This window comes from Gopherus evgoodei, chromosome 9 (genome assembly GCF_007399415.2).
Source record: "Gopherus evgoodei ecotype Sinaloan lineage chromosome 9, rGopEvg1_v1.p, whole genome shotgun sequence".
Lineage (NCBI taxonomy): Eukaryota > Metazoa > Chordata > Testudines > Testudinidae > Gopherus > Gopherus evgoodei.
The window spans coordinates 56834094-56849927 of NC_044330.1; the positions used below are offsets into that span (position 1 = coordinate 56834094).

Below are 15834 nucleotides of genomic sequence, written 5' to 3' on the forward strand. Positions count from 1 at the left end.
GGTTGAACACTAGTTTAATATACCTTGGAAACAGCTCAGCTCATTTGACAAGAGGTCAGCGCTGTAGCTCTTAGTTATGTCTGGCACTAAAGATTTTCCTTCTGCTAGCTGGAAATTAGGGTTGAACTCCTTGGCCCAGCAGATGCAGAAATTCAGTTATGGAGTTCTAAAGTTTAGATGAGGCTATGCTGACAAGATCCAATATGATGGAAAGAAATTGGCTAAACTGTTTTACTGGAACAGTTTCTTTAAGTATGAGGCTATTGCAGACTTCTCCTTTTGATAACTGTCAAACAGATTTTAATTTAGCTATGTGTCATTATTGAGAGTAACTGCTACAGTAGACTTATTTTTACCGTAAAGTTTGTTGAGAAAGGAGGGCCTATGTGGCTGAGGTACAGGACTGGGAAGCAGAGACCTAGGGTCCCAGCTCTTCTGCAAACATAATGTGACCTCAGGCATGTTACTTTATTGTTCTCTACCTTCGTTTCCTGTCTGCAAAATAGGAGCAGTACTTCCTCAGCCTGACTCTACACAAACCTAGCTGAAAAAAATTTCATATCCCTTACTCTCATAACCAGATTCCTTGTCACAACAGATTAAAGGATTCAGATGCTGACAGGGATCCCTTTTAAAGGGAAGAGCAGCTCTACCATCATTAGCAGTAAAATAGTCAAGTGCTGATATTGTCATCTTTAGGCTTCAAAGTTAAATACCCAGAGAGATAAATGGGACACTTCACATTTGACTAGTTTTGACACTTCATATTTTTAAAGTTACTTTGTAGGCATGAGGGCTAGCAACCTAATTTTTATAAATGAAAACATTCTAGAACACAGTTCTGTAGCTAGCGCACATGGGATCCTGACTGTAGCTGAGAGCAGTCTAGCTTTGCTGTTGGTACTGCAAATAAGCATAGTGCCAGGCGTTTAGGAAAGCAATGCATGTGTTGGAGCAGTTTAAAAGCACATAAATTGGTCATTATTTTGTCCTTACACTGGATGCTTTTATCTTTCCCATGTTAATTATCTGCCTTAAAATTTACTGGAGGATGGTGAATTTTTCACCAACTTGTTTCTGTTTAAGAAGCTCTAGCTGTCCAGGACTAGGCACTATATTCATACAGGAGCTTGCAATAACAGGGAGGCAAAGAGACTGGCATTAGCACTGCAGTAAGGGAAGGTGACTCCTGAGGTTGAAAAGAGTGCACTAGTGTTCTCCTGTCTCTTCCACCCCACTCCTTTAAAAAAAAAAAAAAACATCAAACCAAAAATAACCTTCCCAAGCAAGCATACAGGAAATGGTTCAGTTATCTTGAGCCTGACAGAAGGATTCATGCCAACTGGTCCAGGACTCAACTACATTGAGGCATGGCAGCTTAGCTTAGTTAGGCCTAGCTACAGTTTCAGGCATCTACTGTGGACTATCAGACATCCTTTGCACCCTCTCAGTTCTCTTAACAGGTTGGCCCAGTCCTTTGCCACTCAAAGCCTGGTTAAAACTAGATGCCTTAGAACTGCTTCAAGATGATTTTTCATACTATGGCATAAGCATCTCTGGACAAGGAGTAAGGGGTAAAATACACAGCTGCCATCCCTAACAGCATGGGTTGCTCCTAAGAAAGAAGTACTAAAAAACTCAAAGATTTTAAGTTTGTTTATTCAGATACAAATTGAAAGCAGTTGATGAATGGAGCACAGCCCCACTTCGTCCACTATCTCCCCTCCTCCCTTAAAATTAATGCAAGAGATGAGGAGGAACAGCAGCAGAGAGAAAGCAGCAAGTAATTTAGTGACAGAAGCATCATGGCTCAAGAGTTAAAATCTCTGGCTCTCTGGGAGATTACGGGTAGATAATATGCCAGTCAGCCTTGTCATGGAGGAGAGCATTTATGGCCAGTTTATGCACCTTCTGGGCACAAAAGCATCAGCTGACAAGTACTGTTCCCAAATGCAGGAAAATGCATTGCAAACATGGATTTGCCATCTGCAGAAGCCCTGGAGAAAGGAGAAGACTTCAGTAGCTTCTGTGGTGGCTCACACCAGGACACAGTTCTCCTATGCATCTGTTTTTACTAAATATAGATATTATGGGCCCCAGGCAAGTTCATGTAAAGTTACTTTAATAACTCCAAGGTTTCCAGTATAATTGTGTTTGATGTTGAACTATCAACTTTTCTAGGCAACCATTTTTTTTTCCTGACATCTTCAGATCACTTAAAATGAGTTTCTCTGGCCTAGCTTCTACAGTATGCATTTGCCACACTGTGCTAGAAGGATCATAGAGGGAAGCTGCAGAATAGCATATGAAATGGTACCTATCAGCCAACAAATATATTCTATGTCCAATTAAATTTCAAGCCCCCTTGTACATCATTTTGAAAGCACAGAGTCAATAGGAGCAGTAGCTGGAACTATTCAGTCAACCCAGGAGGAATGGTGCTACACAAGATGCTTTGTATCACCAAAAACTGTTGGGTTAAGGACTAATTCACAAAGGTGAAACCTTACATACCAACATCAGGAGCCTATGGAGTCAAAAGAGGGTTTAGGTATGAGAAAGGAAATGGCAGATTCTCAGTCTTCCTGTTCTGCCTCAGCACCTCTCCCCCTCCCTCCACCATTTTAACTAAAAGAAATATCAGGCTCTTAAGATTTAAAAACCTCTCACAGGACTGTTTAGCTCTCTTAACATACACTTTAATGAAGACACCTCACTGCTGTATTTGTCAATCCATCTTTTGAGAGCCCTGGTGTTTCAGTGACTCAGCCAGTGAGACTATGGCCCTCACGTACATATTTTCTTCCTTCCTCCTTTTATTTAAACTAGGTTTCTCCTCCCCTTGTGGTTGTCATCTTCAGACCTTGTGGAAAACCTCAGGGTAATGTCCAGAGAGGAAGTGCTTCACCTCTGAGAGAAGGTTGCTGCCCTTTATAAGAGCAGGCAGCACTGTGTGTGAGAAAGCACTGCAACTATTATTAAGCATGAGCAGCAGCGCGTGGCCTATTACAATGGAAAATGTGACCATCTAGGTGACTAGCTCACATACTGCTGTGCTGGAGACTCCATATGGGACAGGCCTGGTAATAATTTACATTGCTTTCCATAAATCTAAGTCTGCCCAAGTCAGCCATAAGCAGGAAAGCTGTGGAAGGAACTAGCAACAGTATAGCTTTTGCCCCCCCCAAAAGAGGGATAGCTCTGATTAAATATCAGTGGGAAGTACTCATAAGAGATTAGCTCCATGTGGGATTTCTGCTGTTACTATTGTATGGGCAGCTGAGCTGCTGCTGCAAACAAACCAACCAAAACTTTGAACTCCTAGGCACCACTGCATCCACTTCTTGCACATGTTTTGTGGTGAGAAATCCTGACTCTGGTCACTGAAGCCTTAATGACGACTTGTTTCTTGATCCCAATGCAGACAGTGCACTCTGTGCTTGAGACTGCACAGAATGCTTGGATGGATGGGAGGCAGGGAGGTCAGCAAGCACCTATGAAAACCAGGAAGGGCCCAGGTGCTCAAATGAACTTCTTCTTCCCCCCACCCACGCCCCACACACAACATAGACGTGCAGTCAGTTTCCTGTCTATTTTCAAAGAGATAAGATTTCAAAGTCTTCATCCTCCGAGTCAAAGAATCTTTCTAACCTGTCTGCATCAGAAGAGTCTGAAAGACAAGAGATAAAACCACCTCTGTTTAATGTGCCTATTCCTTAAAACATTTACACCAAAGCCGCACACCAGCCCAAGCTGTATGAGAGGAAGAGGGGGGCCATGATTGGCTGAGGGATTTGGGGGGAGGGAGAGAAGAGGACAGAGCATGCTTTAATAGCAAGTAACAATGGACAATCCACATTACACCTACACTATGTGTGGCACAGAATATATCAGCTAACCCTAAATGTTATGTTCCTCAGCACTGGATAGTTTGTGTCACAGCTTAATGTGGCACAATCTTGTGTTCTAATGTCTGGTGGCTGTATGTAGAAGTGTCAAATGCACAGACTCTATAGACCCATAAATATATATGCTGTATGCTATATAGAGAGAATTCTGATTAAAGAGAGGCTTGGTTCAACTATATCTTTGGAAAGAGTGGACCAGTGATGTCTTGAGGCTTTATATAGACCATACTCAATCCTCTGTTGCTAGTATTAGGAGACGTTCCTTCAACTCGTGTTGGGGTGTGACACATTTCCTTCTATTAATGCCTTTGATCCAGAACACTAGGAAATGGCAACACCACAACCCAGATGTTACTGACTCTGCTGAGGCCAGCTCTAGCAGGGAGCTGACACTGGTGCAGAGTCATGTTTCCTACTGATTTGAAGAGTGCAGGCCACACCGATGGAGCAGGCATTGGTGAATGCCCAGCCCAGCAGCACTGAAGGCAGTGTGTGTTGGTCTATGATAGTTTTACCATTACAGCAGGCATGCCAACTGAACCCTCCAAATTTGGAGCTGACCATAGAGGAAGACTCAGAGAGGGGAAAGAAGTGGACCTAGCAGAGACCAACACTAGCTAAAGCAACAAGAATGTGTGTTTTAGGTTTTACCAGAGTAACCAACAGCTAGTGAAATGCTGACTGCACAGCAGGAACAGAGAAGACTAGTCAGCTAAGAATTGGTGGGGCTCCGAGTTGGGGCTCATTCGGTTGGATGAGGGAGCACATGCAAAAGCCCAATGGTTCCTGCTTTCCAGTGTCCCAACTAGATTGAGGGCCCATATGCACCAGGAGCATGGATGTATCTATACATAAAACACCCAAGGGGAAGTACTCTCAACTGAGGCAATAAGGGAAAAAGCAGCCAATATCTCAAGGACAATGACTGCAGTAAGACCAAAGTGAGACTGAATTAATCACAAACATCAGTAATTCTAATGAGGGCCATAGCAATAAGATGAGCAGAAAAAGATAATGGATTGGTAAGGGGAGGGAGAACTGAAGGTGAGCAGCCCATGCCACAATTTTTAGGGAGAACAAGAGATGGGAAATAAGGGTATGGCTACATTTGGAATTTCAAAGTGCTGCCGCGGCAGCACTTTGAAGTGTGAGTGTAGTCAGAGCAGCAGCGCTGGGAGAGAGCTCTCCCTGCCGCTCTGATTACACGGACGCTTTACAGCGCTGTATCTTGCAGCGCTCAGGGGGGGTGTTTTTTCACACCCCTGAGCACGAAAGTTGCAGCGCTGTAAGGTGTGAGTGTAGCCATGGCCTAAGGAAAATTTGAACCAAGAAGGATTAAGAAAAAGCTTTCTTAGAGGAATGGATAGAGTGAGAGATAAGGGAGACGGTGAGAAAGGCAAGTGATAGAACTGAGTGTCACAGCAGGAGAAAGAGATAAGAGCACATGGTATAAATGACAGGACACATCCAGTTCCTGGTAACTACAGAGATGTTTGTCCACAGATATTCCAGATGGCTGGGCCTTACCTGGTGTGAGATTCAGAACATCGGGGCTGGAAAAGTGTGAAGGCTGATGTTCTACCAGTTCAAACATTGGCAGAGCGCCTCTTAGCAGGGACAGCTGTGGAGCGACACAGAGCCAGCCTGTTAGCACAAATATGCCTCCAATCAAGGGTAATAGTGACAGCCTCTTCACTCAGGAGCCAGAAGAAAGGTGAAGAATCTGACAGAAAAACTGACTAATATGTCCTCTTCTCTACCTTTAAACCCCTGCCTTTTCTGGAAGGGAGCAGTCAGCTAGCTGGTTTCTATCACTAGACAGCAAGGGATGGCAAAAAGGATCCATAATGCCTTTGGCTCTCCTCCCAGTTGGTAAGGAAAGGTCCTGGCAGAGCAGTACAGCACAGTAGGAGCACCAAATACACACAAGCACCAAGAAGGGTAACCAGAGCCTCCCAGCATCTGAGGCAAACAGCAGGGCTAGCCTTGGGAATACTCAATACATCATCAGGGAGCTGTTATATTTGTTCAAGCTAAATGAGTTATTAGTTCTGAGAGTTCAGCTTCTAAGCCCCAACCTAAACAAACCACGGCTTAACTGTATCTCTACCATCTGGGGACTGTTAAAGCCACCAAACTCAAATTAGGCAAGGATAGGACTGGCTTACTATATGGACCTGACCTCCCATCCACCCCGCTTCCCACATATTTCCACGGAATAAACCAAGAGTGTTCCTTGTGTTCCACAGACATCCCACAGTGCCCTGTTTTAGCAAGATGTTAGCCTCATTGTCCGACAGTTTCCGAGCTGGGTAATCTATTTTGCTCATCCAAATTCCTATGCAATTTCAGAAGGTTGTGCACTCGATTCCTTTTCTCATTGCTACTTTGTTAAACTGCTGCTGCAGGGCTGAGAAGACCCGGGATCTTCCCCAGTCTCTGGCAGACTTCCTGTGACCACCAGACAAGACACGAATCTCACTCACAGACCTGTCTAATTTTTCTAAAAGCGATTATAATTTTTTGCTAAGTGATAACTTCTTATTTTCAGCTTGAAGAGCTTCACACATTAATGGCTGTAAGGTGCTCTAGAGACCATAATTGAGCTAGTCCCCCCCACACCAGTCAATCTGCTGACCTTCAAGGCAAGGCATAAAAGATCATCTCTCAGGTATTTGCATTTCTATTTGCAAGTTAAACGTGGGGGGCTGAGTTCTTCTTGGTTTTAATTACCAACTAGCTGTTTACTCTTTAAAAGTGGTGGGGAGGATAGCTCAGTGGTTGAGCATTGGCCTGCTAAACCCAGCATTGAGAGTTCAATCCTTGAGGTGGCCATCTACAGATCTGGGGCAAAAATCTGTCCGGGGATTGGTCCTGCTTTGAGCAGGGGGTTGGAATAGATGACCTCCTGAGGTCCCTTCCAACCCTGATATCTATAATTCACCCTGCAGAGTGTGCTGGATGCATTTGCAGAAGTTGGAAAATAATGTAGACCCATGCCCTTTACCAGTGACATGGCTGAACACAAACCTTTTGATTTGCTGGCACCAGTTATTAAAGTCTTCCTCTGTGTTGCAGAAAAAGCCCTGAAAAGAAAGTTTGTACAATCTTTATTATCTTAGAATAAAACCAAAAAGTGTGGATACTGTCTATCAAAGCCTCACAGAGTAATGCCAAGCAGTTATATGAAATATACATTCTGAACATTGGCTATGCCAATAAAAATGTTTCTGCTTTCATGTAGTGACAAAGCCAAAAATTTGAGAATGTTTTTGGTATTTCTAGTCACCTGGCTTTAAACTGTAATTCAGATGGTAGCAAAACTCTGGCTACTTCTCATGGACTTACTCAGGCCAGTCTCTTCCAATGCTGAAAACACTGACTATGGTCTCAGCTGGGGCACATGACTTACAAGAGCGGCTGAGGGAACTGGGCTATTTAGTCTGCAGAAGAGAGGAGTGAGGGGGATTTGATAGCTGCTTTTCAACTACCTGAAAAGGGGGTTCCAAAGAGATGGAGCTCGGCTGTTCTCAGTGGTGCAAGATGACGAACAAGGATTAATGGCTCTCAAGCTGCAGTGAGGAGGTCTAGGTTGGATATTAGGAAAAACTATTTCACTAGGAGGGTAGTGAAGCACTGGAATGGGTTACCTAGGGAGGTGGTGGAATCTCCATCCTTAGAGGTTTTTAAGATCAGGCTTGACAAAGCCCTGGCTGGGATGATTTAGTTGGTATTGGTCCTGCTTTGAACAGGGGGTTGGACTAGATGACCTCCTGAGGTCCCTTCCAACCCTGATATTCTATGATGGAAGCGACATGGGGACACAGCCAGCCCAACTGGACACACAGTTCAGACATTTCACATTTACCTGAGAACACAGTGTTACAATTGTACTTGGGTCCAGAGGTGCTGACTTTCTAATGGCTCTGCCCCAGGCCCTGCCCCACTCCACCCTTTCCCCCAAGCCTCCACCCTCACCCCACCTCTTCCTGCCCCTTCCCACAAGCCCCCACTCTCACGCCACCTTTTCCCATTCATGCTCCACCCCGCCTCTTCCCTCCCCCGAGCATGCCCCGCCATTGCTCCTGTCCCTCCCACCAGTGCTTCCTGCATGCCATGGAATAGCTGATCCACAGCAGCAGGAAGCGCTGGGAAAGAGGGAAAACTGCTGATTGGTGAGGCAGCTGGCAGGCAGGAGGCACTGGAGGGAGGGGGAGGAGATGCCGGTAGGTGCTCAGCACCCACCATTATTCCCCCCAGTGGGTGAGCCAGCCCTGGAGCACCCACGAAGCCAGTGCCTACGCTTGGATCAGCTACTTCACCACAAGGCAGGATGCAAATCCAGACTGCAATTCAGAGATGGCAGAATCAGTTATCAGGCTGCTGTCAGAAAGGCAATTGAATGTACAACTGCATGAAGATAAAGTTAGGGATACAGAAGAGGCAACTTCTCTCCAGGTACCCTTCACTATACCCTGGGGCTGCTATAATCTCCATAGGTCAGTGCATTCACTTTATTTCAGAGTTGCCTGCAGCACTTGCCACACTGCATGACAGACCCTTAGCAATTAGTCACTGTGTAGATGCAGCAGTGTAAGGGGGTTTTCCCCTCTACTGAATTGTTTCATGCAGAAGAGTTATTTTTGACCAAAATTTTAACTTAAGTCAGGGTATGGAAGAGTTTGCCAATAGGACTGGCAAGTAAATAGCATCTTCATCAGCAGACTTGTAGGGAGAGGAAACAGTCAGAAAAGAAGGGAAAGCTGAAAAAGACGGTTCCAACTGCTACAGTGGCATGACTGCAAAGACAGGGTCAATCTCTCAACAGCTGCAACAGAAACAAGTAACAGATACACACCACTGCGATGGATGGGTCAAGTTCAGCAATGCTCATTCGGCACGGGGGGTGCTGGCAGTGGAAGCTCTCATCAGGGATACAGCCATTGTCACTGGGTTCCATTGCAGGCTGTGTAGTGTGGGGGTCCAAGTAAATTAGCTCCTCACCTGGACAAACAGGAGAAATTAACAGAGTATGTCACACCAGATGAGCACCCTGTGAGCGAGTAAGTGGATAAAGGTCACTAACGCATCCTTTGTCCCGTCATAATTGGTTCATGATTTGGAAAACAGAAGGAAGAGGAAAATATACAGGTGCTCACAAAGGAAAAGAGGGAGAAGAGGGTAAACAAATTATACAACCCCATGAAGGGAAGGCAGCTCTGGATCTAGGACAAGGTCAGACAGACCCATCTGCTGCAATTTAATTCTATGTGAGGAATGTTCCACAAGGAATAGCACTTTAGGGTTTGTCTAAGGGAGTCTATACCCATGGCTGCAGTCACCCTGGATCCTCGCTCACGAGGCTCGTCTCATAGTACCCTCAAGCTATTCTCAAGTAAACAGGGAACACCACTCTGGGGAAGGTAAGGGCGAGTTGGGGGAGGGCTGCACTGCTCCGCAGTCACTTCCCTATCTGTGGGCAGACATCTCAAGACATACTGGACACCTCCCTAACATGGCACAAAGCTAGGCTGGTTAGTCACTCACCTACATAGCCAATGAAGTAATGAGCACTGTTGGGTTTCCCTCCAATCACTCCCAGGGACTGAGGCATCATGAAGCAGTGCTGGAAAGCAAGACAGAACATGGGCAGATGGCAGGCAACAGCAACTAGAGCAAGTGATCAGAAATCAAACTCAAAGAGTCACTGATAGTGGCACATGCTGGGCGTCTGAACATGAGCAAGCCCAGCAGCAGAAGCAACGGTTTATGGTAGAAGGTCTCTGCCAGGAGGGAAGGATGCTGCAACATGGAGCCTTAAGGGAAAGAGGCTCAGAGAAGCCTTAGAGCCCTGGGGAGAAGTAGACCAAGAAGAAAAGAGGCAAGAGGAGGAAGAAGAGATGAGACTCCAGACACTGCATGGTGCAATCTGCACTATGGTCACAAATTCAACAAGCAACTGAGTAAAACCCAGCTCCACTCAGTCAATGATTAAACTCGCATTGACTTCAGTAGTGTCAGGATTTACTCCTAAATCTTTTGTCAATGGATCTGCAATAGCACTCCCAAGGGAATTACGTTGTTCTGAATGTTCTTGGGAAATGGATGAGAGAATTTAGCATCCACGTTGCTGAATCCAAGCCAATTCAGTGAATCAGAGTGCCCATACTAACACGGCTGAGGGACTGACACCACTATTAGAGCAAGAAACTGTGCAACCTTCTTCACAAAGTCAACATGTGCCCCTCAGAACCTGATCTCTGCCAGTCTCGGCTGCTCCAAAGGCTGGTCTGGAACCCCAGAGTTCTGCTCACAGCACACAAAGCTCTGATACCATAGCTAGATGTGGACTTGCAGCACACAGCACTTAAAGCTCAGGCTGCTGGCAAGCAGACTGGCAGTCATCTTGAATGCTCTGGTGGCTTGGACTGGGTACAGACAAGTAGGGACTGATATTAAACCATGGGTAAAATTCTCAGAAGCACCTCAATCTCATTTTCAAGAGTGACTTAACCACTTTGGCTTTTAAGTCCCATTGACTGTCAAGGAGACTTAGGCACCTAAACACCAATGTCTCTCTTGCAGCTGGAACTTGGGCACTTATGAACATTTTGCCCCAGAACCAGTTTTACACCTGACCTAACCAAGACTTATTCCTTGGCTCTTGGCAGTAAAACACCGGAAAGTCAGCTCGCCCATGGCCATGCCAAACAGCACTAATTCCCCTACCTTTAGTGTTTCAATATAAGCTTCATTGATATCTGTGAGTCCAAGGCGAAGAGGTATCAGCAGCACCAATGGTTTCCATTGCGACAACCTATCTGTAACCTCTGCTCCATCCGGGAACCCATTATAGAGCAGGTCTGACTCCGCAGCAGGGAACGCTGCAGCCCCCAGCACACAAGAAATTGGACTTGCACAACCTTCCTACAGAAAAGGAGCAGACAGACAGACAGACACACACACACACACAAGCAGAAATGGTTTCAGGAAAAGCATCAAACAGCTTATAGTCCTTGAATACTTCTCCCCTAACTCTTCCCCTCCAACCCCGCTGCCACCTCAGTGCTCAACAGAAACTGCCATCTAATTTCTCAGAGCTACATGACACTTAAATAAGCAGCTGGTTTAAAGAGCAAGCACTTTGCTTGAGTTATATATTCTCTCCAGAACCCTCTGGTAAAGTTCACATTGATGTAACTTTGTTTTAGAAATACTGTACATCAAGCCTTTTACACCAAAGCACTTAGAACACTCATGGTATGTCTACACATCAATAAAACACTTGTGACTGGCCTGTGTCAGCTGACTTGGGCTTGCGGGGCTCGGGGTCAGGGCTATACAACTGCAGTGCAGATATTCAGACTCAGGCTGGAGCCAGGGATCTGGGACCCCATGAGGGGGGAGGGTTCCAAAGCCGTGACTCCAGTCCGAGCCCAAACACCTACATTGCAATTTTAGAGTCCCACAGTCTGAGCCCAAGCAGGTGTTTTATTGCTATGTAGACATACCCACAGGGATCACTTGGGACACCACTAAAAAGCAGCCATCTTTACAGCAGCAATGCAAGAACCAGCAACTGCCCTGTGCCAGCAAGATTAAACAGTACACTTGTGAGGAGAGACAAAACTACTATGCAACTGAAATCACAGGGAGAATTTAGGTAAAGGAATGTAAGTGCTTGAGTTGTAATTTGGTCAGGACACTGGGGCTGAACACAGGAGGTCTTCATCTTAATAAGATACAAACGGAGCACTAAATAGCCACACTAAAATCTTACGGGGACCCTTCAGGTACTTAGTCTTCAAAGACAGACAACACAAGATTTCTGGCAAGTATTCTTGCCAAGGGTCAGGCAGGCCAGATGAAAGGAGTCCAAGAGACAAGTCCAGGGGTATCCAAAGTTGGAGTGTTCAGAAAATTCTGGAACCTCAGTTAACTAAGATCCCTTAAGACAAAACACATCTGCATCAGCTCTGACAACCATACAGTGGTCTTTACAAGCAGAAGAGTTGACTACGATTAGGGTAGTTCAAGAAAGCTTTCAGTGCTAATACCTTTTGTTCGGTTGTCTGTTCCACAAAATAGCTTCCAAGCAATCCAAATTTTCCACCTCCATGAGACCTCCCAGCTTGCACCATACCAGTGAGGATATTGACAAGTGGAGTCTGCCTAGGAGGGTAATGTGAGGGATACTATCACACAATGCATGCTGTGAATCAGGGATCATTCAGAAGCTACTTTAAGAGCCCTAGGGGAGTGGAGGAGGGAAAACATAATTGGGAGGCACCTTAAAACACAAAGCCACCTTGAAATGTAACAGTGACACTTAGCACAACAGCTGTCTATTTAGAGTATTGTACAAATACTAATCCTCACAGCACACCGTTAGTAAGCACCGAGTATCCCCATTTTACAGATGGGGAAACTGAGGCAGAATGTTTAGCCAGCAGCAACTCAGTGACAAACAGATTTCCCATTACATGGGAGTTTCTGACCCCTACCCCAATAACACTTCTCTAGGCCTTACTGCCTCACTTGCTAAGTCTACCGCACCTTAGAACACTGTGGTGTTATTTATAGTAAAGTGATCAGATTAACAAATGTAAAGCAAACAGAAAGATAGCCCAAACAAGAAGCTGCAGCCATGTATGGCACAACATTGTAGTACTTGCGGGCATCTGCAGTTTAAGCAGGGCACTTGTTTCCCAGACCTATATCCCAACTTGACCAAGAGAAGGTGCTATAAGGACACAAAGCATTCACAATGCATAAATGTCTAGCTGGCAGCCAGTATCAAGCGGAGTGCCCCAAGGGTTTTGTCCTGGAGTCAGTTTTGTTCAGTATCTTCATTAATGATCTGGAGGATGGCGTGGACTGCACTCTCAGCAAGTTTGCAGATGACACTAAACTGGGAGAAGTAGTAAGGATAGGATACAGAGGGACACCTGAACAAATTAGAGGATTGGGCCAAAAGAAATCTGATGGAGGTTCAACAAGGACAAGTGCAGAGTCCTGCACTTGGGATGGAAGAATCCCATACACTGTTACAGAATAGGGACCGAGTGGCTAGACAGCAGTTCTGCAGAAAAGGACCTAGGGGTTACAGTGGATGAGAAGCTGGATAGGAGTCAACAGTGTGCCTTTATTGCCAAAAAGGCTAACGGCATTTTGGGTTGTATAAGTAGGAGGGACATGATCATTCCCCTCTATTCGACATTGGTGAGGCCTCATCTGGAATACTGTGTCCAGTTTTGGGCCCCACTCTACAAGAAGGATGGGGAAAAATTGGGAAAAAAAGAGTCCAGTAGAGGGCAACAAAAATGATTAGGGGGCTGGAGCACATGACTTATGAGGAAAGGCTGAGGGAACTGGGATTGTTTAGTCTGCAGAAGAGAAGAATGAGGGGGGATTTGATCGCTGCTTTCAACTACCTGAAAGGGGGTTCCAAAGAGGATGCATCTACACTATTCTCAGTGGTACCAGATAATAGAACAAGGAGTAATGGTCTCAAGTTACAGTGGGGGAGGTTTAAGTTGGATATTAGGAAAATCTTTTTAATTAGAAGGGTGGTGAAGCCCTGGAATAGGTTACCTAGGAAGGTGGTGCATCTCCTTCCTTAGAGGTTTTTAAGGTCAGACTTGACAAAAGCCCTGGCTGGGATAATTTAGTTAGGTGGTGGTCCTGCTTTGAGCAGGGGTTGGACTAGATGACCTCCTAAGGTCCCCCTCCAACCATGATATTTTAGGATTCTATGGAAGGAAACATTTGGAGGCACTTGTTTGTGTCATACTAGGTATATGAATGACTGGGCAGTACAGCCTTTTTGTTTGGGCTATTTGCAGACCCTTCTCTAAGGTAATTATTCTATCTGAATCCATTTATTTTTCACCTGCCATCATTGCGTTAGTGGACTGATCTGGCCATCCTGTAAAACTTTTTGTATTTATTCCATACCCTTGGAAGCATTATTTGGTTTTCCTCCAAGACTTTCCTGCCAGCAGTCTGAAAATCTTGTCATTCTTAGTTGCAGCTATTTGCTCTGTGCATTACAAATCACTACCTGGATTTAACTACTTGCAACCATTCTGTGCTTTCATTCCCATTATAGTTCTAAAATTCTTTATCTTTGATCTCATGTGCTCCTTATGTCCCAGTCTCCTTTAAACTGAAACTTCCTAACAGTGCTTTGGGTTTAAGTGATTTACTCATAGCACGTTCCATTTGTTGTCCCCCGTATTCATTTGGTTCCTGGGTCCAGTGGTCCCTCCTGTTAGGCTGGGGGAGGGGCCTTTAGAAGTGGGCAGGCACAACCTCCCAGGTTTCCAGTAAGGCTGTGTAGACTTCCAGGCTTGGGCCCGAGCTCTGGGACCCTCCCACGCCTGCAGTGTCCTAGAGCCTGGACTCTAGCCCAAGCCTAGAAGTCTACACAGCAATGAAACAGTCCATCACCCCAAGACCTGCACACCCGAGTTGGCTGGCACAGGCTAGCCGTGGGTTTTTCTTTGCTGTGTAGGCCTACTCTTTGGTTCTAACCCACCTGGCCGCGGTTTTGGACATGGCATTTACTAAAAGTTTGATTGTGTTATACTGCAATTGATCTTCTGGTTCCTTCCATACATCTTGCAGCCAGGGCACACAACTTTGACTCCAACTGTTATACTTACTGATTTCTTCCATCACTACAGTGTTGTCCATGGCTACGTGCACTGCCAATGAGCTCCATGTATCAAAAGTGGCAAGTTTTCTACAGGAAAGAGAGAGAAGTAAATAGAGGACTAACAAGGCACTAAGCAAAGGTATGGTTCTAACAGAAGAACTTTCACTATTTCCCCTATAGTTTTCATAAAACAAGATACTGAACTAGAGAAGATACTGGCTTTCACAGTTTGTGCCAGTCCTACCTCCTCTCAGTAGAATTCACTGCAAGAATTCATAGCTTAGGCAGTCAAAGCAGTGAGGGAAATGCTGTAGGGAGAGAAAATGCCTCTAACCTACAGTGGTGATTGAACAACAGTGCAGTATTATCATGTCCAATTCCTGCAGATAACAGCATACTCCCACGCAACTCTCTCCCTGGGCTCACCACCATAAAGCCCCAGTGGGAAATAATTTAAAAAATAAAGGTTTACGCTTTATTCTGCCACTGCATTAGTCACTCAAATGGCGAGACTACCTCTGTCCTTGACTCTTAAGGAATGCCACTGCCGTCAAGGTCTGCAAAGGCCGTCCTCAGATGTGAACACAGATTCAGAGATGTTAAACACAAGCAGAGATTCCAGCAGCAAGCCCAATATCTTGCTGGGCCTAGAGACAGATTCTTGGAGGACTGTCCTCAATTGGAGTTCACTTGTCTTTTTGGTCCACCAAGCCTGGGAGCAAGGGGTAACGTCCATCTCCTCTCTCAAGTTTTTGCCCCACTGGGATTGATTTCACAGGGAGTTGGGAGACAATTTAGTTGGGACACCACACTATTCAGCACAATTGCTTTTATACGGCACACTACATCCAGAGACTTGGGCGATGGGCTGTTTGATTGACTGAAAAGTAAAAAAAACTACCTCATTGCATTGCACAGAAGGAATAAAGGGTAAAGCCCAGAACTTACTTGAGCACTTGTGCAACTGTGTTTGGTCCGTACCACTGGCCTATCGATTTGCCCTCTCCAACTCCCATCTGGGCTACACCAAGTAGACACAACCAAATTAGTCAGCAGCCGCCATCAGTTACAAAAAGGATTTTACAGGAAAAGCTACAGCTTGGGTCTCGGCTACACTAAAAGGTTAGGTGAACCCAGCAACATCTACCAGGGGTATGAAAATTCCACACCCTTGAGTGATGCAGTTAAACTGACCTACCTATCCTCAGTGTTGACAGCACTATGTCACAGAAGAATCTTCCATCAACTTAGCTAATGCCTCTCGGG

General features: G+C 45.4%; 1 protein-coding gene across 1 annotated transcript in view; it reads right to left on the minus strand.

Moving 5' to 3' along the window:
• Positions 1-1638: 1638 nt before the first annotated feature.
• Positions 1639-15834, minus strand: part of ATG4B (autophagy related 4B cysteine peptidase) — a 52846-nt gene continuing 38650 nt past the window's right edge. The window contains 9 exon segments of the mRNA XM_030576627.1: positions 1639-3670; positions 5436-5531; positions 6940-6994; positions 8767-8912; positions 9456-9534; positions 10638-10802; positions 10804-10835; positions 14576-14655; positions 15517-15589. Coding sequence (XP_030432487.1) covers positions 3597-3670; positions 5436-5531; positions 6940-6994; positions 8767-8912; positions 9456-9534; positions 10638-10802; positions 10804-10835; positions 14576-14655; positions 15517-15589 — 800 coding nt within the window. The 3' untranslated portion in view covers positions 1639-3596.